General features: G+C 66.8%; 2 protein-coding genes across 2 annotated transcripts; both read left to right on the forward strand.

Annotated features, from left to right (window-relative positions):
* Positions 1–2,163: 2,163 nt before the first annotated feature.
* EMIHUDRAFT_462566 (hypothetical protein) lies at positions 2,164–6,961 on the forward strand (the record flags this gene model as incomplete). The annotated part of the gene is made up of 11 exons (XM_005786705.1): positions 2,164–2,664; positions 2,874–3,049; positions 3,202–3,406; positions 3,717–3,833; positions 4,040–4,540; positions 4,611–4,911; positions 5,138–5,230; positions 5,326–5,934; positions 5,980–6,254; positions 6,400–6,707; positions 6,745–6,961. The coding sequence occupies 11 exons, from the start codon at positions 2,164–2,166 to the stop codon at positions 6,959–6,961; spliced, it is 3,303 nt and encodes a 1,100-aa protein (XP_005786762.1).
* A 3,952-nt stretch (positions 6,962–10,913) lies between these two features.
* On the forward strand, positions 10,914–18,753 carry EMIHUDRAFT_462567 (hypothetical protein; the record flags this gene model as incomplete). The annotated part of the gene is made up of 8 exons (XM_005786706.1): positions 10,914–12,501; positions 13,023–13,495; positions 14,265–14,345; positions 14,452–14,490; positions 14,641–14,721; positions 14,820–15,069; positions 16,159–16,244; positions 16,396–18,753. Exons 1-8 carry the CDS (start codon positions 10,929–10,931, stop codon positions 18,751–18,753), a joined length of 4,941 nt encoding a protein of 1,646 aa, XP_005786763.1. The 5' UTR covers positions 10,914–10,928.
* Between the last annotated feature and the right edge of the window lie 291 nt (positions 18,754–19,044).

Below are 19,044 nucleotides of genomic sequence, written 5' to 3' on the forward strand. Positions count from 1 at the left end.
CAGCTGCTCGGGTCGATCGAGCGCGACGCTCTACTTCGCTGCGTCGAACGACCTCTCGGCGCGCCACACATGCGCTGGCCGCCTTCGCGAGGCGCCCTGCGCCTCCTCTACACGCACCGCACGCCTTCGCGCCGCGTGCCTTTGGCGAGAAGGCCGCCTGCAGCCGCAGCCGCCTCTCCGCCTCTCACACGAGCATGCCTCATCTCGGCATACTCAGACGTTCATAGCGGCCGCCCGCTCGAGCGCGCCCCGCGCCTCGCTAGGGCTCACCGTGCCGCTGTAGCGCGCCCCTCAGCCAGACAGGCACCCTCCCGAGTGCCCTCGAGGCGCTTCATCGCCCGCGACGCGCCGCCGTGTGGCGCACGACGCAAACCAGAGACAGCTGCTCGGGTCGATCGAGCGCGACGCTCTACTTCGCTGCGTCGAACGACCTCTCGGCGCGCCACACATGCGCTGGCCGCCTTCGCGAGGCGCCCTGCGCCTCCTCTACACGCACCGCACGCCTTCGCGTCACGTGCCTTTGGCGAGAAGGCCGCCTGCAGCCGCAGCCGCCTCTCCGCCTCTCACACGAGCATGCCTCATCTCGGCATACTCAGACGTTCATAGCGGCCGCCCGCTCGAGCGCGCCCCGCGCCTCGCTAGGGCTCACCGTGCCGCTGTAGCGCGCCCCTCAGCCAGACAGGCACCCTCCCGAGTGCCCTCGAGGCGCTTCATCGCCCGCGACGCGCCGCCGTGTGGCGCACGACGCAAACCAGAGACAGCTGCTCGGGTCGATCGAGCGCGACGCTCTACTTCGCTGCGTCGAACGACCTCTCGGCGCGCCACACATGCGCTCGCCGCCTTCGCGAGGCGGGCCGCGCCTCCTCTACACGCACCGCACGCCTTCGCGCCGCGTGCCTTTGGCGAGAAGGCCGCCTGCAGCCGCAGCCGCCTCTCCGCCTCTCACACGAGCATGCCTCATCTCGGCATACCCAGAGACTCATAGCGGCCGCCCGCTCGAGCGCGCCCCGCGCCTCGCTAGGGCTCACCATGCCGCTCTAGCGCGCCCCTCAGCCGCACAGGCACCCTCCCGAGTGCCCTCGAGGCGCTTCATCGCCCGCGACGCGCCGCCGTGTGGCGCACGACGCAAACCAGAGACAGCTGCTCGGGTCGATCGAGCGCGACGCTCTACTTTGCTGCGTCGAACGACCTCTCGGCGCGCCACACATGCGCTCGCCGCCTTCGCGAGGCGGGCCGCGCCTCCTCTACACGCACCGCACGCCTTCGCGCCGCGTGCCTTTGGCGAGAAGGCCGCCTGCAGCCGCAGCCGCCTCGCCGCCTCTTACACGAGCATGCCTCATCTCGGCATACTCAGACGTTCATAGCGGCCGCCCGCTCGAGCGCGCCCCGCGCCTCGCTAGGGCTCACCGGGCTCCTCTAGTGCGCCCCTCAGCCGCGCAGGCGCCCTCTCGGGTGCCCCTGGGGCGCTACATCGCTATCGACGCGCCGCCGTGTGGCGCACGATGCAGACCAGAGGCAACGGCTTGAGCGCGACGCTCGACTCGGCCCCGTCGCGCGACCTCTCGATCGACCAACGCTCGAGTCGACAGTCGCTCGGCCTAACCTGCTTTGCTCTTGCAGCAGCAGGATCGCTTGTCTCTCGCTGCGCGCCTCCGCTGCCTTCGCGCAAGCAATCGTATCAAGGTGAGCAATCGAGAATAGCTAGCATATCCCGCCCGTAGCGACACACTTCGGTGCCGCTCAGCGAGCACTCGGTCGCCACAACGAACACTGACTGACCCACATGGACATCGGTCCTGTGGTGGGCGAACTCTCCGGAGGAGTTGTGCCCGGGACATGTGGGAGCGGCCCGTGGCGAGTGCCCCACGGGCCTTGCTATACGAGTGCCGCCCCGTCCCCTACCGGCCTAGCCGGGAGGTTCAGCGGGTTAGGGTCCCCGTCGGTACACCAACCCGACCGGCGCGGGACCCTATCGGAGCCCCGCGTTCCTCATATCCATTGAGCCCCACGTTGTGGACGGCGAGCTCCCTACTACTGATCACCCCAGCATGACGGGGATGCATGAATGGAGGATGGGAAGAAGAGGGCCCCGACCACTCGACACCACTGTGATTCTGTGTGAGCTCTGTGTCTTGATTTGCCACAACAAATTTACACTGCGGCATGGCGGGCAACCACTCGGCGAATCCCATCGAGCTCTCCTCGGACGACGACGACGACGAGGTCCTGCAGACCGCAAAGCGTCAGAACACCGATGGCGACGAGGCACTGGCGCGGCGATTTCAGCAGGAGGAGGAGCAGCGCTTTGGTGCGTCCAGCCTCGCCGACGATGAAGCTCTTGCTCGGCGCCTGCAGCAGGAGGAGCAGGATCCGAGCGACGCGGCATCGCTGGCGCTTGCGCAGCGGCTGCAGGCTTCGGAGAGGCTGCAGGCTTCCGAGAGCGGCCAAGCGGCGGGCCGCCACAGCGGCAGCCACTCAGCGGACCGCCAAAGCGGTGGCAGTGGCGCGGTCCGCTGCCGGTACGGCGCCTCGTGCAAGTTCCAGTACTGCCAGGGCCGCACGCTGGGCCGCTGCAAGTACCTGCACCGGTCGCGGGAGGAGGAGCGGCGGGAGGAGGAGGCCGAGGCCGCGCGTCGGATGGCGAGCCGCTCGCCGCCGCCGCGGGTGGTCTTTGATGCGGCAGCGACGCCTCTCTGGCTCAACCGGCTCGGCGACGACGCGGCAAAGGCGGGGGCCTAGACAGTCGGCCTTTGCACCCCCCCCCCCCCCCCCTCCCCGCTCATGCGTCTCACCACCCCACACACACGCTCATTGCGCTGGCGCTGCCTCGGCGATCCTCTCCGACCTCCGCCCTTCCTCTGTCCTCCTCGCAGGCGGCTCAGCTCGACGAGCCGTCGACGAGCTCAGGCGAGCCGTGCCGCGCCTCGCCGCCAGAGATCAGCTCCGAGCAGCTCGTCTGGTGGCAGCCATTCGTCCGCCGCGCCCTCTTTGGCACGTTCGGTGTCGACTACGACTTTGTGCGCAGGCGAGACACCGCGGACACCTCAACGTCCCTCAGTCCCCATCTCTCCTCCCACCGAGCTCCTCTATTCGCACTCGAGGGGGCCTCATTCGTGGGGGCAGGTCAGGAGTCACCCTCAAGGTCATCCTCTAGGAGAGTCATCACCATTGTCCCCTCTGCCCTACTTGTGTTGTGCGCAGGCTGCTGGCCGGCAGCCCGGCGACAGCCGAGCCGGGAGGCGTTGCCGTGTGCGTCAGTCCGGACGACCACACGCGCAACGCAGCGGGCGTCGACCACGCCACCCACGCGCCGTGGGCGGTCGTGTCGCCTCCGTTTTACGACGACGCGGCGTCGACGCGCGAGCGGAACCGCCTGAAGAAGGGGACGATGCACCCGAAGCTGTGGGTGCTGGAGATGCGCGGCGAGGGCGCAGCGGACGCCTTCCTTCGCGTCGGCATCTTTTCCTCCAACCTCGGCGCCTACGACTCGCAGGCAGCCCTCCCGCCCTCCCTCCACCACACCCTCCCCCCCTCACTCCACCACACCCTCGCGCCCTCTGACCCCACACCCTGCCCCCCTCCCTCCACCACACCCTCCCACCCTCCCTCCGCCACACCCTCCCACCCTCCCTTCTCCATCTCACCCTCCCACCCTCCCTTCTCCATCTCAACCTCCCACCCTCCCTTCTCCACCACACCTCCCGCCCTCCTCGCAGATCAACAACTGCTTCTGGGTGCATGACTTCCCCCTCCTCCCCGCCGACGCGGGGCCAGCCAGCCCCTCCCGCTTTGGCACAGACCTGCTTCGCTTCGTGGAGGCGCCCCCTCCTCCGGTAGTAGCAGTAGTAGGCAACTTTAACTCCAAGAGCTCCTCCTCCGGTAGTAGTCATAGTAGGCAACCTCAATTCCAAGATCTCCTCCTCCCGCGCGGCGACGCCATCGATGTCGATGCACAGTCGAGAGAACGGACAGGCAGACAGAGATCGACTAGTCAGACATGCAACCATCTCACCCCTCCCATCACACCACCCACCGGCAGGCGCTCCTCCGCCCGTCGGAAGAGCAGACGCTCGCCTGGCGGACAATCTTTGCGAAGTACGACCTCACCCCGCCCGCTGGCATGCACATCATCAGCTCCGTCCCTGGCGCCTACCGCACCGAGGACCACGGAGCGGACGCGCTGCGCCGCTGGCTCAAGCACACTCTGCGACAGCGTGCGCCGGACCGGCGGCCAGCGCGGGTCGAGTACTGCTTCTCGTCGATGGGCCGGCTCGAGAACAAGCTCGTCTGGCAGCCGCTGAAGCGGGCCCTCCTTGCCGGGGCGGCGGAGGGCGCGGAGGTGCGGCTGGTCTGGCCGGCGATGGCGACGATGCTGGCGACGATGGCGTCGAGAGAGTCGCGCCGCCAGTGGTGGGCAGACGCGCATGGCTTGGTGGGCCCGGGGGAGCAGTGGATCGAAGCCAACTGGGAGCCTCGCGCGCACTTCAGCCACCACATCATGCCTTGGCGGCACCGCGCAAAGACCTATCACCACGCCAAGGCCGGCCTGAGCTGCACTGGACGCAGGTGGTGTGGGCCGCGTCTCCTCAAGGCTGCATCTCGACGCGTAGGTGGCCGCCGGGCTGAGCGCGAGCGGCGAGCTGGTCTGGCTCTACCAAGGCAGCCACAACTGCTCTGGCGCCGCGTGGGGCAAGCGGCAGATGGACGCGCACGGCACATGGGAGTCGCTCTTCATGTCGTACGAGCTCGGCGTCCTCTTCATCCCGCCCTCGCCCCTCCCCGCCGCTGCCGCCCGCCGGATCGTGCCTTGGTGCACGCCCGCCAAGTACTACGGCCCAGGCTCGGTCGCCATGCTCCGCGAGTCGCGGACACGCACATCCTATCGTCACACTACCCGCCGCCCCAGGCACGGTGCCCTACTCCGCGGTCGCCATCGGAGGAGGCATGAGCGGGACCGGGCCCTTCAAGGCGGCGGCGGAGGCGGACGTGGCCGCAGCAGCCGCGGCGGCGCGCTCCTGCGGCGAGGCGCTCCCTCGCCTGCTCGGCTGCCCACTTGGCGAGCTGCCCGCCCCTCGGCCCTAGCCCTGACCCTGACCCGAGCCCTGACCCTGACCCCGACCCAGCCCTGGAACCATAGGCGAGCTGCGGTGGCTTGTTCGGCTGCGTGTCGAGTCTGAGCGCGGCGTCTCTCTGCTGCCGCGCGTGCCCGTGCCTCCGCCAAGCCGGAAGGGTTTGCTTCTCGACGCCGACTTCCACGGCGGCCTCGCTCGGGCGGGCCGCCACGCCCGCAGCGGGTGAAGGCGACGTGGCGTGCCCCGCCTATAGGCGACCTGTCGGGCTCCTTCCGAGGGGGGGAGTGGGAGCCGCTGCCTCAAGCGCCGGGCGGGTCCCTCCTGCTCGCCTCCGAGGCGGCCTCCTTCTCCCTCCGCGCCGCGCGTACAAGCGCGGACGCGGCGGTGCCGGTGCGCTTCTACCGCTGCGTCGGAGGGAGCGGGTTCGTCGCCGACCGCGTCGTCCTGCACAACAGCCCGGATTGGGCGGAGCCAGTGCTGAGCGTCGCCAGCCCGTCGGGAGCGGGCGACGGCGCGGCGGGAGGGCCGCCGGCCGGCTTCCTGGTGGCGTTGCTGGCGGCGGACGAGGCGGCGAACGCGCCGCTGCTGCGGCTCCTGAGCGAGGCGCGCGCCGTCGTCGACGAGCGCTGCTGGGGCGTGAGCGCGCTGCAGCCGTCGGCCATGTTTACCTCTTCGTGGCGCGCGGGGCTGTCGAGCGAGCCGGAGCCTCCTCAGCCGAGCCATTCCGACCTCGTCGCGCTCGAGTACGGCGTCGAGGCGCTGCCGTGCCTCCTCCTCCTTGCGCCCGACGGGCAGAGGTGCCTCGCGATGGCCTCTCCGCTCGAGGCCGCCGCCGCGGGCGGGGGCGGGGCGGTGCTCGCCCGTCCAGCTGTGAACAGCGTCTCTTCACACCTCCCGCTGTGAACAGGCGGGGTGGAGGCGCTGCTCGCCCGGTCCGTGCCCGAGCTGCAGCTCCTCCGGAAGCAGAGGGCCGAGCAACAGGGGGTGCGCGAGCTGATGGGCCACGTGCCTGCGCTCTACGCGGCGAGCGCGGCGCAGATGCTCCGCCACGAGGGCATCCGCCTCGTGGTGTGGCAGGTGGAGGGGTGCCTCAAGGCGGCCGTCAACGTGCAGCTGGCGGAGACGGCGGCCGCGGCGGGCGCAAAGCGGCACGACGCCTTTCAGGGCTACGGGTCGCGCGCGGTGCCGCTGCTGAGGCAGCTGTTGCGCGCCGGCGGCGCCAGCGACGAGGGAGTGGCGGCGCTGCGGAGCGACGCTCCGGCGACTTAGCGGGCGGCGCGGAACCTTCTCGTAGCCTTGTCTGACGCGTTGGCGACGCTTCCCGTAGGCGATCGCCTTTGTGAGCGACCAGGGCCACCGCTGCACCGACCCGACCGTCGGCGCGAGGGGCCGGCTCTCCGAGGCGGCGGTGCGGGACGTGGCGCGCAAGCTGGTGCGCCGCGTTGCCAACGAGGTCGGCGTGGGCGCGGAGGCGCTGGAGGGCCATGTGCGCTGGTACCACTCCTTCCTCTCGCCGGCGGCGCCTCGCCTCGCCGAGAGCGACCCGCGGCGCGGTCGGCGGGAGTGGTCGCGCGAGTACGCCCGGCCGTCGCCAGGGCAGCTCCACCACGCGATGGAGGACTCTGGCGTCCAGCTGTGAACAGCGTCTCTTCACACCTCCCGCTGTGAACAGGCAGCTCCACCACGCGATGGAGGACTTTGGCGTCCCCCCGGCGGCGACGCTGCTGGTGAGCTACGACGACCGCGACGAGGCGGCGGCGGACGCGGCTGGCGTCTCCTCCATCCGCATCGAGCAGCTCTGCATGAGCCCCGCGCCCCTCAGCCAGCTGCGGAGGCCGGGCGCGAGCGGAGGAGGGATGGCCGCGCCGGACGCCTTCGTGCCGCGGTGAAGACCGGTGTCGAGATCCACGGGCTGCTGTGCGTGTGCCCGGAGCAGTAAGTACTCTCCGCGCGGTTCCTTTTACCGAAGCGCAATCCGCCGGATGCGCGAATGTTGCGACACCGCAAACACGCGGACACACACGGGACCCACGCTCCACACGGAGAGGAGCTAGGGAAAAGTTAGCAAGAACGCCACAATCCGAGGTAAAACGGTCACCCAGGTATATAAGCTACGACGCGTAACACCAGACAGCGAGAGGGGCAGGGAGGAAAGGGGGAGAGAGGAAGCCAACGGCGATGCCACCAGCAGCAAGGGACACGATGAACAGGTAGACAACGGCCAAGGCGATGGCGAGGACGAGGAGACACGGGACGATGGCAGGCGAGACGAGGAGGACGGAGGCGAGGGAAGAGGCAGCGCCACAGTCGACGGAGGCGACAACGATGGAGAAGGGGAGGGAACGACAACGCGCACAGAGGGGATGAGGATATAAACTGGGACGACGCAGCGGAGGGGATAGACGAGGGAATCGAGGGACCGGAGGGCTTTCGCGACAGCGACGATGACGACGGAGGCAGGGGAGGAGACGGAGGGGCGACACGCAGGAGGAGCGAAATCGCGAACGGCCCGAGCAGAGAGGGCGACGGCGGGGCACGAGGGGGCAACGGAAACGCTACCAATGACGCGAACCGAGGCACGGGCGACGGCGGGGACGGGGGGGGCGACAGCGACGTCGAGGTTGACGCAACCGTATCGAGAGCGCCACCCAAAAGGAGGCGGCGAGGTTGACGCAACCGTATCGAGAGCGCCACCCAAAAGGAGGCGGACGGCCATGGAGGTCACCGAATGGAAGGCGAACGGCACGATACGAAAAGGCAGGGCGAGGCGGATGGAGAAAGAAGTGCCGAGGAGGCCATGGTGGAGGGGAGGGACGGGAGGACGAAAGAAGGGCGAGGAGGACGAGCGGCCCGCACAGGCCGCGAGCAGACAGCGCCTGCTGGCCATTTCGAGACATTCGCAAAGAACGCTAGCTACATGGGAGGGCTTCGTGAAGGATGGATTTAAAAACATTCGAACAAAGAAGAGGCGACGGGAGGAACCGGCAGAGGATGCAGTGACGTGACACACACACACACACACACACACACACACACACACACACACACACACACACACACACACACACACACACACACACACACACACACACACACACACACACACACACACACACACACACACACACACACACACACACACACACACACCGCTCACCCACGCGCAACGGGCCTTGCACTTTGAATGCCGTGGGGCTCCTGTCGTTAGACGTGGAGACGCGAGGGTTGCCCCCCCTTGCCCCACCACCTCGTGTGTGTGGAGAAGTTTACCTTACCTTACCTTACCTTACGACGCGTCGTATCAAACTAAGCTGTCCCGGTGCTTGGTCAGGGCTCAGGCGCGTGTGTTGCAGAGCAAAGGCAGATGCACCTGCCGGCGTGCGATGTCTCAATGCGCGAGGCATTTGAGGCGGGCTTTGGCGGCTGCCCGACCTATTCGACGGGTTATGAAAACCACCGCTACTGCCACATCGACAGGGACACCATCAGCGACCTGCCTGTTTTCGGAGTTTGCTTTGAGTGCGAGCGGTGCACAGACCCCGTAAACAGTGAGACGCCACCTTATTGCGCTGAACCGTATTGCGCTGGGAGGACGCACTCGTGGGAGATGCGCTGCTCCTGGAACGGCTGCGGCGGCTGCTCGGAGTGCTATCATTTGCTCCCGCTGCCAGCATTGCCCCTGCCGCTGCAGTGGCCGCCATCGCTAGTGTCATCCTCGCCCCTGCCGTCGATTGCGAGCGAGATTCAAAGTGATTCATCGATCAGCAGCATTTTTCCCATTCCCTTGAGCGCGGATATGGATGGGGATGTGGAGGGCGATTACGCCTCGGGCGAGTCTGAGTATGGCTCTGGTCCGCCGGCAGAAGAGCCTTCGGCACATTCTAGCTCTGACGATAGTTCCTCCGCCGCAGCCCCGCCGACAGCAGCCTCTAGCTCGAAGTATAGCTCCGGCGACCCACCGGCACCGCCGACAGCAGACTCTAGCTCGGGGGAGGCCACATTCCCATCGTCCGGCAGCCGCATCGCCACGGTCGGCCAAGACAGGGCGCTGCGCGTGTGGGACGCCTCGAACCTGTCGTCGCCATTGATGGAGAGGCTGAACGCACGCAGCGAGTATATTCGCTCGATCGCCTTCTCGCCCGACGGCACTCGCATCGCCATGGGCAGCACCGACAAGGTGCTTTGCATTTGGGACGCCGCCTCGGACCTGACGTCGCCCATGCTGGAGAAGCTTGACGCACACGGTAGCTCCATTGCCTCAGTGGCCTACTCGCCCGACGGCAATCGCATCGCCACGGTCGGCTGGGACTATGCGATGCGCGTGTGGGACGCCTCGAACCTGTCGGCGCCATTGTTGGAGAAGCTGAACGCGCACAGCTACTACATCAACTCAGTGGCGTACTCGCCCGACGGCAGCCGCATCGCCACGGTCGGCTGGGATTATACGCTGCGCGTTTGGGACGCCGCCTCGGACCTGACGTCGCCCCTGCTGGAGAAGCTGGACGCACACAGCAACTACATCAACTCGATCGCGTACTCGCCCGACGGCACCCACATCGCCACGGTCGGCTGGGACTATGCGCTGCGTGTGTGGGACGCCTCGGACCTGACGCCCCTGCTGGAAAAGCTTGACGCGCACAGCTACTACATCAACTCGGTGGCCTACTCGCCCGACGGCAGCCGCATCGCCACGGTCGGCTTTGACAAGGCGCTTCGCGTTTGGGATTCCTCGGACCTGACGGCGCCACTGCTGGAGAGGCTCGATGCGCATGTCGACTACATCTACTCGCTCGCCTACTCGCCCGACGGCAGCCGTATCGCCACGGTCGGCGGCGACAATGCGCTTCGTGTGTGGAACGCGTTGGACCTCACATCGCATCTGCTAGAGAGGTCGAACGCGCACAGCGACAGGATCGGGTCGGTCGTCTTTTCCGCAGGGTGAGACACTTAGGCTCATGCTCGCGATTCGCGCACCCCGACGACACTGAGCTGATCAAGTACGTACGCCACGGTGGCCGGAAACACCTCAGAGTCTCTGGACTCTGCTCCAAGTTGAGAAGTACGAGCTTGCCGTTGCGCCTGTACGACTTGGCAATGATGGTCTGTGCGGGTGCGACGGCTGTCGCCGGGTACCCGCTGGCTATGAGTACGCTCGAGTCCGCTGTGGTGCCCTTTGCCGTGCTCCCGAGGCTGCCCTCGTTGCGCCTGCTCCGACCAGCGCCGCGGGCGCGGCCGCGGCTCGTTCGTGCGGCTCATCCTGACCAACATCGACGCGGCGCCCTCCCGCGCCCTCTCCGCCAGCCCACCGCCAACCCTCTCTGAGCCTCCTGCATATGCACCGGATCCCATACGCCATAGGCGGCACGTGCTCTGGGGAGGGGGAAGGGCTGGAGCGGCCGCGCAAGGGGGGCCTTGCTAGTTTGCAATACCGCCTCGCGTGGTCCATCTGGTCACCTATCGCGCGTATCGGTACGGCTCTAGAGGACTGCGGGTTGTGTCTTGTGACCTCCCATCTCCTCATCTCTTTCCCACCTTAGGCGGGGCGGGCGGTGGGCGTGCGGGGTAGCCGTCACTTTCCTGCCTCGCAAGAGAGAGATTTTTGAAGACCATTTCTTGTTGGCCTCGCAAGGGCGGGGACCGGGGAGGCTGTCCCGGAAAGTGAGACACGCCGGGCAGCGTGGCGCATCTACTTAACCTCCCATACGTGTTTGTTTTCTCCTTTGTGGTCTCAGCTCCTCATCTTTTTCCCACCTAGGCGGGGCGGTGGGCGTGTGCGCGTTGCGGTACCTCAAAAAAAGAAACAGAGCTCCAACTTCCTTCTCTCCAGGCCGCCGGAGCGTCCAGAGGTCCTCAACCATGTCCTCAACCGAGGATCTCTCCGCCGAGCCATGCGGCATGGACCCGTCGATGGTTGTGTCGATGGGCGACGAGCGCTGCGAGGGCGGTCAGGGTGTCTTGTCAAAGGCCTGCCGTCCAGAGGTCCGCCGTGCGATCGAAGCCAACCTGCTGTTGGAAGGCTTTGCACACATCTTTACGCAGCAGCGGCTTCTCCACCGGCTGGCCAAGGCCTCAAAGCCAGTGCAGTCGGCGCAGTCCTTGGAGGAGGGCGAGTTGCCCGTCGCTCACGGCAGCTCCATGCTCGCAGTGCAGGCCTCCTGCTCCGAGTCGCCCTTTCCTTTGCAGAGCCTCGCCACGCCGTCGCATCACCGCTTCATCAGCTACAACTGGAGCGGGTCGCGCCAGAGCAAGTGGTGGACGCTCATCTACCTGCTCAACTTTCGGAAGTTCTTCTCGGCCACCGTCGCCGGCTGGGTCGCGGCGATGGGTGTAGGCGTCCCGCTTTTTGTGTGGTCCGGCCCCGCAAGGGCGTGGGTCTCCTCATCGCTCGAGCCGCCAAACGTCTGGGCGATGTACAACACCATGTACGTGGTCATCACCCTCGTCGCCGCCCTGCTGCTGGTCTTTGGTCAGGTTCTGCCCTTCTCCGACCGGCGCCCGGTCTTCTTAGACCGCCTCTGCATCTCCCAGACCGACCGCAAGCTGCGCGAGGAGGGCGTGGCCGCCATCGGCGCCATCCTCCAGAAGACGGAGAGGCTCACCGTGCTCTGGTCCGAACGCTACTTCGAGCGGCTTTGGTGTGTGTACGAGGTCGCCACCTTCATCTGCCGGCACGGCGACGCGGCCAGCATCGAGATCATGTTCCCGACTCAGGGCATCCTGCTCGTGCTCATCATAGCCAGCGACCTGCTACGGCACATCGTCAATCTGCTCTGCTGCTCCGTCGGCGACATCGTCGACCCGAGGACGGCGGCCTACTCCGTGCTCGCCGCGCAGGAGACGCTCTACGCGTCCTTCTGCGTCGTGGTGCTCGCGCTCGGCATGCTCAAGTTTGCTCGGGAGCGGCAGCTCATCCACCGTCAGCTGCAGACCTTCGACGTGCGCGAGACGGCGTGCACCGTCGAGGGGGACCGCCCCATCGTGCTCGAGAGCATCTGCAGCGAGGTCGAAGGCTACCTCCGACGCAACGGCCTCCCGCCTGTGCGCGACGGGGACCAGCTCGACGTCTTCAACCAGCTGGTGCGCACAAAGATCGCCACGCGCGTCCGCGAGATCAATGGCTGCTGGTGGCAGACGCTGCCAGTGCCCATCGCGGGCTACTACGCGTTTTGCGTGTGCATCAAGATCCTGTACTCGTCGTGGCTGCTCGACGTCGCGTGTCCAGACTGCCAGCCGGACGGGCACAAGCTCGTCTTTGTGTCGCCGTCGGGAGTCTTCCTCGAAAATACGCTGCCGTCGTTCCTCGCCGTCTATACCGTCCTCGGCCTGCGCCCGCTCTGGCGAAGCATCCACCCGCTCGGCCTCTACGCCACCCTCGCGCTGTTGGCCGTCGGCCTCCTACGCCGCGCTCCTCTCGCGAATCCACGTCACGGTCGCCGCCGGCGTCGAGCACGGCGGACTTGCGGTGGTGCTCCAGGCGGCACTCTCGGTGCTGCTCCTGGTGCTCTACTTTGTGCCGACCATCGGCCGCAGCCTGCGCAGATGCGGCCAAAGAGGGGGTGGTCGGAGAGGCTGTACATCTTCACAGTAGGCATAGGTAAAGAGAGGAGTGGCTAGTTCACATTTCAAACAGATAGGGCCGATAAGATTCACAGACCTTGCTACTGTATTGAGAAGAAGATACATCCTATGGCGCTGATGCGACAAAGGACACGTTCACCTTGATCAACAGTCTCGGCTTGCTACTCCATAATGAGGGTCACTTGGATGATGACCACGATGGCACACACCAGTCGACTCGCATCGGTTGCCTCCATGAACGGTGGAGCTATCCTTCGTACTCGGCAAATAGAAGAAAAAGAAAATCGGCGCGTGACATGGCAATCCACTGCCGCCGGGCCCACACTGCCCTTGCCCGTTCTCCGTGTAGAGCCTTGTGTCCCGGTCAGACAGTGTTTATGGTCTTTGCGCTGCCACTGCTGCTGTCGCTGCCCGCGGCTTGGCAGACCTCGCCACCACCGGCACTTGCACCGCTGTCGGTTGACTCGCCGCCGGTGCTGCCGTCACCTCCCTCCCCGCTCCCGCTGCCGCCTCCGCCATCACCTCCGCCTCCGCTGCCGTCGCCTCCGATCCCGAAGGAAGATTATTCCCACACCGTCAACGCTAGCAGCCCGTGCTCCCTCACCGACGGCGGCTCGTGCGCCGTGTCGCCAAACTACCCGAACAGCTACGGCAACGAAGAGGCGTGCACCATCAGCGGCGTGCCGCCGGTCGGGCTGGAGGTGGTCGGCTTTGAGGTGGAGGCGGAGGGCGGCTGCCGCTACGACTACCTCACCGTCAACGGCACGAAGTACTGCGGCTCCTCGGGGCCGCAGGGCGTGGTGGCGGAGGACGGCGTCATTGAGTGGCGATCGGATGTCGTCGAAGTCAGGTCGGGCTGGAAGGCGCGCCCGGGCTCTCTCGCCCTCCCCTTCCTTCTCCCCTCTGATGCCCCGCCTCCCTCTGCCGTCAGATCTGCTGGGCGATTCGGCCGCCTTCGCCACCTTCACCACCGCTCTCCCCGCTTTTACCGCCTTCACCGCCTTCGCCGCCTTCACCGCCTCCACTGCCGCCTCCACCGCGGACCTTGCCGCCGCCACCGCCTCCACCGCCTCCATCGCCGTCCCCCCCGCCACGACCGCCTCCACCGCCTCCACCGCCGCCCTCCCCGCCACTACCGCCGCTGGCCCCGCTGCCGCCGCTGATCCCCGGCTCTGTCGGCGCGGCGACCGAGGCCGAGCTCCGCAGCCTGATCGCGGAGGCTGCTGCCTGGCCCCCTGCCGACGTCTCAATCTACCTGCCGCCCGGTGCGGACTTCAAGCTGGGCAGCTGGATCCACTGCGGCTCCGACATCAAGGTGACCGTTGCGAGCAGCGGCGAGGGCGCGACGCTCGACGGCCAAAGGTCGACCGGGCTCTTTAAACTCACGCGCGGCTGCAGCCTCACCCTGCGGGGGCTGACCCTCGTCAACGGGAGGGCATACAAAGGCGGCGTTGTGGAGGCGAGGGGCGCAGGCGACGTCGAGATCATCGACTCAATTGTGATGGACTGCTCTGCTGATTATGTGCGTCGCGTAGAGCTAGCAGCCCGCCCTGCAGCCGGGTGAGATAGAGAGGGCCACGGCTGCCTCACCCCGCTCTCTCCTCGCAACCGCAGTCCGGCGGCGTCGTCTACGCGAGTATCAGCGGTGCGGTCTCGCTAAGGGGCTCCACCGTGACGGGCTGCTCGGCTGGCCATGTGCGCCGCGTAGAGCTAGCCGCCGCCCTGCAGCGCCGCACGGCAGCGAGGAGAGATATGGAGAGGGCCACGGCTGCCTCACCCCGCTCTCTCCTCGCAACCATAGGGCGGCGGCGGCGTCGTCTGGGCGTGGGACAGCGGTGCGGTCTCGCTAAGGGGCTCGACCGTGACGGGCTGCTCTGCTGGCGTTGTACGCCGCGTAGAGCTAGCCGCACCCCTGCAGCGCCGCACGGCAGCGGGGCAAGAGATAGAAGGGCCACGGCTGCTTCACCCCGCTCTCTCCTTGCAACCGCAGGAGGGCGGCGTCGTCTTGGCGAAGGACAGCGGTGCGGTCTCGCTAACCAGCTCGACCGTGAGGGACTGCTCGGCTGGCCATGTGCGCCGCGTAGAGCTAGCAGCCTATGCGCACGTCAGCGAGGCGAGAGATAGAGAGGGCCACGGTTGTCTCACCCCGCTCTCTCCTCGCAACCGCAGTTCGGCGGCGTCGTCGCCGCGCTTACCAGCAAGTCCCTCTCCATCGCGGGTGTCGACTTCATCGACAACAGAGCGGACTGGTCAGGCTCGGTGCTGTACCTGGAAGGCCTCAAACAGCCTTTCTCCATCAGCGACGCCTCCTTCACCGGCAACGACGGTGTCACGATACAGACTCTCAACTCGCGGATAGACTGGGGGTGCCGCTCGGGCCGCTGGATGCCGGCCGAGGGCGCCTTTAAGGGCAACTTCAGTGTCCCCGACTGCTACCCTTGCTCCGCTGGCTACTATGGGGCAACGAGGGGCCTCACCAACTCCTCCTGCAGCGGCCAGTGCATCAGGGGCCACTATTGCGAGGAGGGGGCCGCCGACCCCGAGCCCTGCCCAGTCGGCACTCGCATGCCAGCCCTCGGCGCGGCGAGCAGCGACAGCTGCATCCCGTGCGCCCCCGGGCAATACCAGCCAGACAGCGGGCAGAAGGACTGCCTCACCTGCTCCGCGGGCTCCTTCTCTCCCGACGTTGGCCTCGCCGACTGCGACCCCTGCCCGCGCGGAGGCTACTGCGAGGAGGCGGGCGCCGCCACCCGCATGGTCTGGGAGCCCTGCCCCGCGGGCAGCTTCAACCCGGCCAACGGCTCCAACTCGAGCGCCGCGTGCGAGCTCTGCCCCGCCGGCACCGCGAGCGCAACGCGGGGCGCGGAAAGCAGCGACACGTGCGCGCCGTGCCGGCCGGGCACTGTCGCCGCTGCCGCGGGTCTCGCCGAGTGCGCCAGCTGCGAGCCCGGTACTTTCTCTGTCGCCGGCAGCGACTCGTGCAGCAAGTGTGCCGTCGGCAGTTATGCCGCCAATCCCGGTTCGGGTGAGTGCATGCGCTGCCCCCACCCCCTCAGTAGTGAGAGTGGCAACGTCACCTGCTCCATCTGCAAGGAGGGCTTCTACTTGAAGGACTCGAGCGCCAACCCGGCCGACATCTTTGAGAACCCGACCGAGCACTGCAAGTCGTGCCCGCCCAACGCCAACTGCAGCGCTGGCACCGCCCTCCAGACCCTCGGCGTGGACGCCGGCTACTGGCGCGCCTCCGACGCCACCTCAGAGCTTCACAAGTGCGACGTCTCGAAGCACTGCAGCGGCTCGGGCAGTGCGTCGGAGGCGGAGGTGGAGATGACCTCTGGTCCCCGCCTCGCCGATTCTGGCCCGGGCTGCGACACGGGCCACACCGGCCCGCTCTGCGAGTGGTGCGAGAGCAATGAGCAGTATTTCAGCAGCGCGGAGCGAGGCTGCGTCGAGTGCCCGACGAAGGGGCGGTTCGGCATCCTGGCGGGAGTCATTGTCGCTCTCGTAGGAGTGGTCCTCCTATTGTACCGCGCTCTCACCCGCATCGAGGCGTGGGGCCGCTTCAGCGCACGTCTTGACATCGTCGAGTCGCAGGTTGGCGACCCCCTCCGGCCACCACATGCGGACACGCAACCCCGACCCTCTTGCACGTTACTTGCCGCAGGCTGTCCGCCTCATAGGATGAAAGTAGCTCGTCGCTGCACCAGGTTAGCGTGTGTGGCAACACGTATGCACCTTGCCATAGGTCGGCTTCCAGCCCAAGTTCAAGGTCCTGGTCAGCTTCTACCAGATCGCTGGGTCGCTAGGCCCCGTCTACGGCGTCCGCCTCGACGAGGCCTTTACGCGCTGGACCAAGTTTATGGACTCGCTCAGCTTCGACGTTATCGGCCTCACCTACCCGGGCGCGTGCATGGGCACGATGCGAGTCCGGCTCATGGTCGCCGGCTTGTGGCCTCTCGTTGCCATTTTGCTTGGAGGCGCCGTCCTCGCCTGCCACGCCCTCGCAGTTTGGCTTATGTCTGGTCGCGCCGATGACCTCCGTCGCGACCTTGTCCGAGCCACGCTTCGCCGCATCCTCTACTGGGCCATCCTCGTCGCGTACCTCGTGCTCCCCTCGGTCTCTCGCACCATTTTGAAGGTGGAGCAGTGCGAATCGTTTGCCTTCAACGACATTACCGGGGAGAGGCGCAGCTACCTCGTGGCCGACCTCGACGTGCTCTGCAGCGCCGACGGCGAGTACCGCGACCTCGACGCCTACTTTTGGGCCTTCTTCGTCCTTTGGCCGGTGCTCATCCCGCTAGCTTTCCTCGCGCTCCTCCTTTCGATCCGCTCCGAGGTGCAAGCGCAGCGTGTCACCCCGCTTGCCCGAGCAAGCCGCTTCCTCTGGCGCGACTACAACCCGGATATCCTCTTCTGGGAGGTCGTCGACATCGGCCGCAAGCTCTTCCTCGCCTCGCTGGTGCTCTTCATTGATACCGAGTACGGATCGAGCAAGCTCCTCCGCCTCGTTGTCGCGTCTGTAGTCTCGGGCCTCTATCTCGCCGTTCTCGCCCTCGCCCGGCCCTTCAAGCGCGCCGACGACCTCTACCTCGCGTGCACCGCCAGTCTCTTGCTCTTGTGCTGCTTCATCTCGGGCACCGTGATTCAGCTCTGCCCGGATCCGGGCGCGAGTGCCGCTTACGAGAACATGTGCTACACCCTCGTCGGCTTCAACAGCGCGCGCGGAGCGAGTGAGTTTGTCATCGTGCTCACTGCCGCAATGCTCGCCACGTCGTTGCTCGTTGTTCTCTTCAAGACAGTGAACGCCGTCCGCGCGCCCACCATCCGCCTCGCCTCCACCGGTCGCCCTCCCGCCCTCGAGCTGTGCCCCGAGTGCCACTTCCACGGCTTTATCTCACACGCGTGGGGGACCGGCCAGGACCAGACGCACACCGTCGTTCGCCAGTTGCAGCTGCTGATCCCCGGCGTTCGGATCTGGCTCGACGTCGATAACCTCGACGACGTGGGAAGGCTCGAGGAGGCGGTGGCCGATGCGATGGCCTTTCTCGTCTTCCTCAGCGCCGGCTACTTCAAGAGCTTCAACTGTCGCCGCGAGCTGTACGCTGCGCTCGCCTCGAACCGGCCCTTTATCCCCATCTTCGAGGCCGACGCGGCGAAGGGCGGCGCCTCGATCGAGGCGCTGAAGGCCGAGTGCCGCAAGAGCTGCGTCGAGGTCGCCCCGCCCGCCTACCCTTCCTACCGCGGGCCGGACGAGATGCTCGCGCGCGTGTTTGAGGAGGCGAAGCCGATCGTGTGGGTGCGGGTGAACGCCTTTCAGCTCGAGTCGCTCAAGTCCATCGCGCTGCGCATGCTGCTGCACTCTCCGTTCTACGCGAGCCGCCCGGCCGAGCTTGCTGCAGGTCTGACGGTGCCTGGTGAGGCAGAGCCCGTCGCCTTCAGCGGCCCCGTGACTATCCTCGTGTGCTGCGGCAACAAGGGCGCCTTTGGCGTAGCAGACGAGGTCAAGGCGGCGGCGGGGGAGGGGGGCGGCTCTGCTGCATCCGAGACGGTTGTGATCCGCGATGCGGAGGAGGCGCTTGAGGGAGCCAGCACGGCCCCTCTCTCAGGACACTTCGTGCTCCTGCTCTACCTGAATGATAAGACCTTCCTCGATGCGGGCGGCACCGTCGCTCGCCTCGTGCAAGCCGCGATGGACCGGCGCATCGCCATCGTGCTTGTCCACGAGCAGGACCCTAGCTGCGGTGGCCGCCCGTTCCGGCACTTTGTTCAGCAGACGCCGCAGGTCCTGCAGCGGTCGCCGTACAAGCTCTACGACACGGTGGCGGTGCCGCTCTACCCGTCGGAGGAGCACCGCCGGGTGAGCCTGCGCCTCGTGCTGCGTGGCATGGGAGCGGCACCGTGCAGCGCGGGGATGCTGCGGCGGCAGTGGCAGCTCCTTCGCCGCCGCATCGCGGTGGCGCGTCTCCGAGATGCCGCCCACGCGCGGTTCAGATATGGGCTGCAGTACCCTGAAGGACCACGGCAGAAGTCACAGAAGGGCGGCGTGCAGGAAGACTCGAGTGGCGAGCTGTCTGTTGAGTGCGGCCCACGCATCCTCCCATGAGCACCCACCGCCAAAATTATTGTGCGTGTGACTGTATCATGTACACACACCGAAACAGCGACTCAACAAGCGGTGAGCGCGCGCCCCCAGCGCACAGGACACGACGCCACAGGCACATGGGGCCCAACTCGGCGACACGGACGTGTGGGCCCTGTGTGGCGTGTGCGGCTGTGCCTTTGGGCGCGCGCCTCTGACAGTCGGCGCATGGTGAGGCATGAGCGTGTGGCACCATCAACGTCATTCGTCTGGTGACACCATGCACTACAGGTACCCCCCCCCCCCCCCCGCCAA

Source organism: Emiliania huxleyi (assembly GCF_000372725.1).
Source record: "Emiliania huxleyi CCMP1516 chromosome Unknown EMIHUscaffold_15, whole genome shotgun sequence".
In the NCBI taxonomy this organism is placed as follows: Eukaryota; Haptophyta; order Isochrysidales; family Noelaerhabdaceae; genus Emiliania; species Emiliania huxleyi.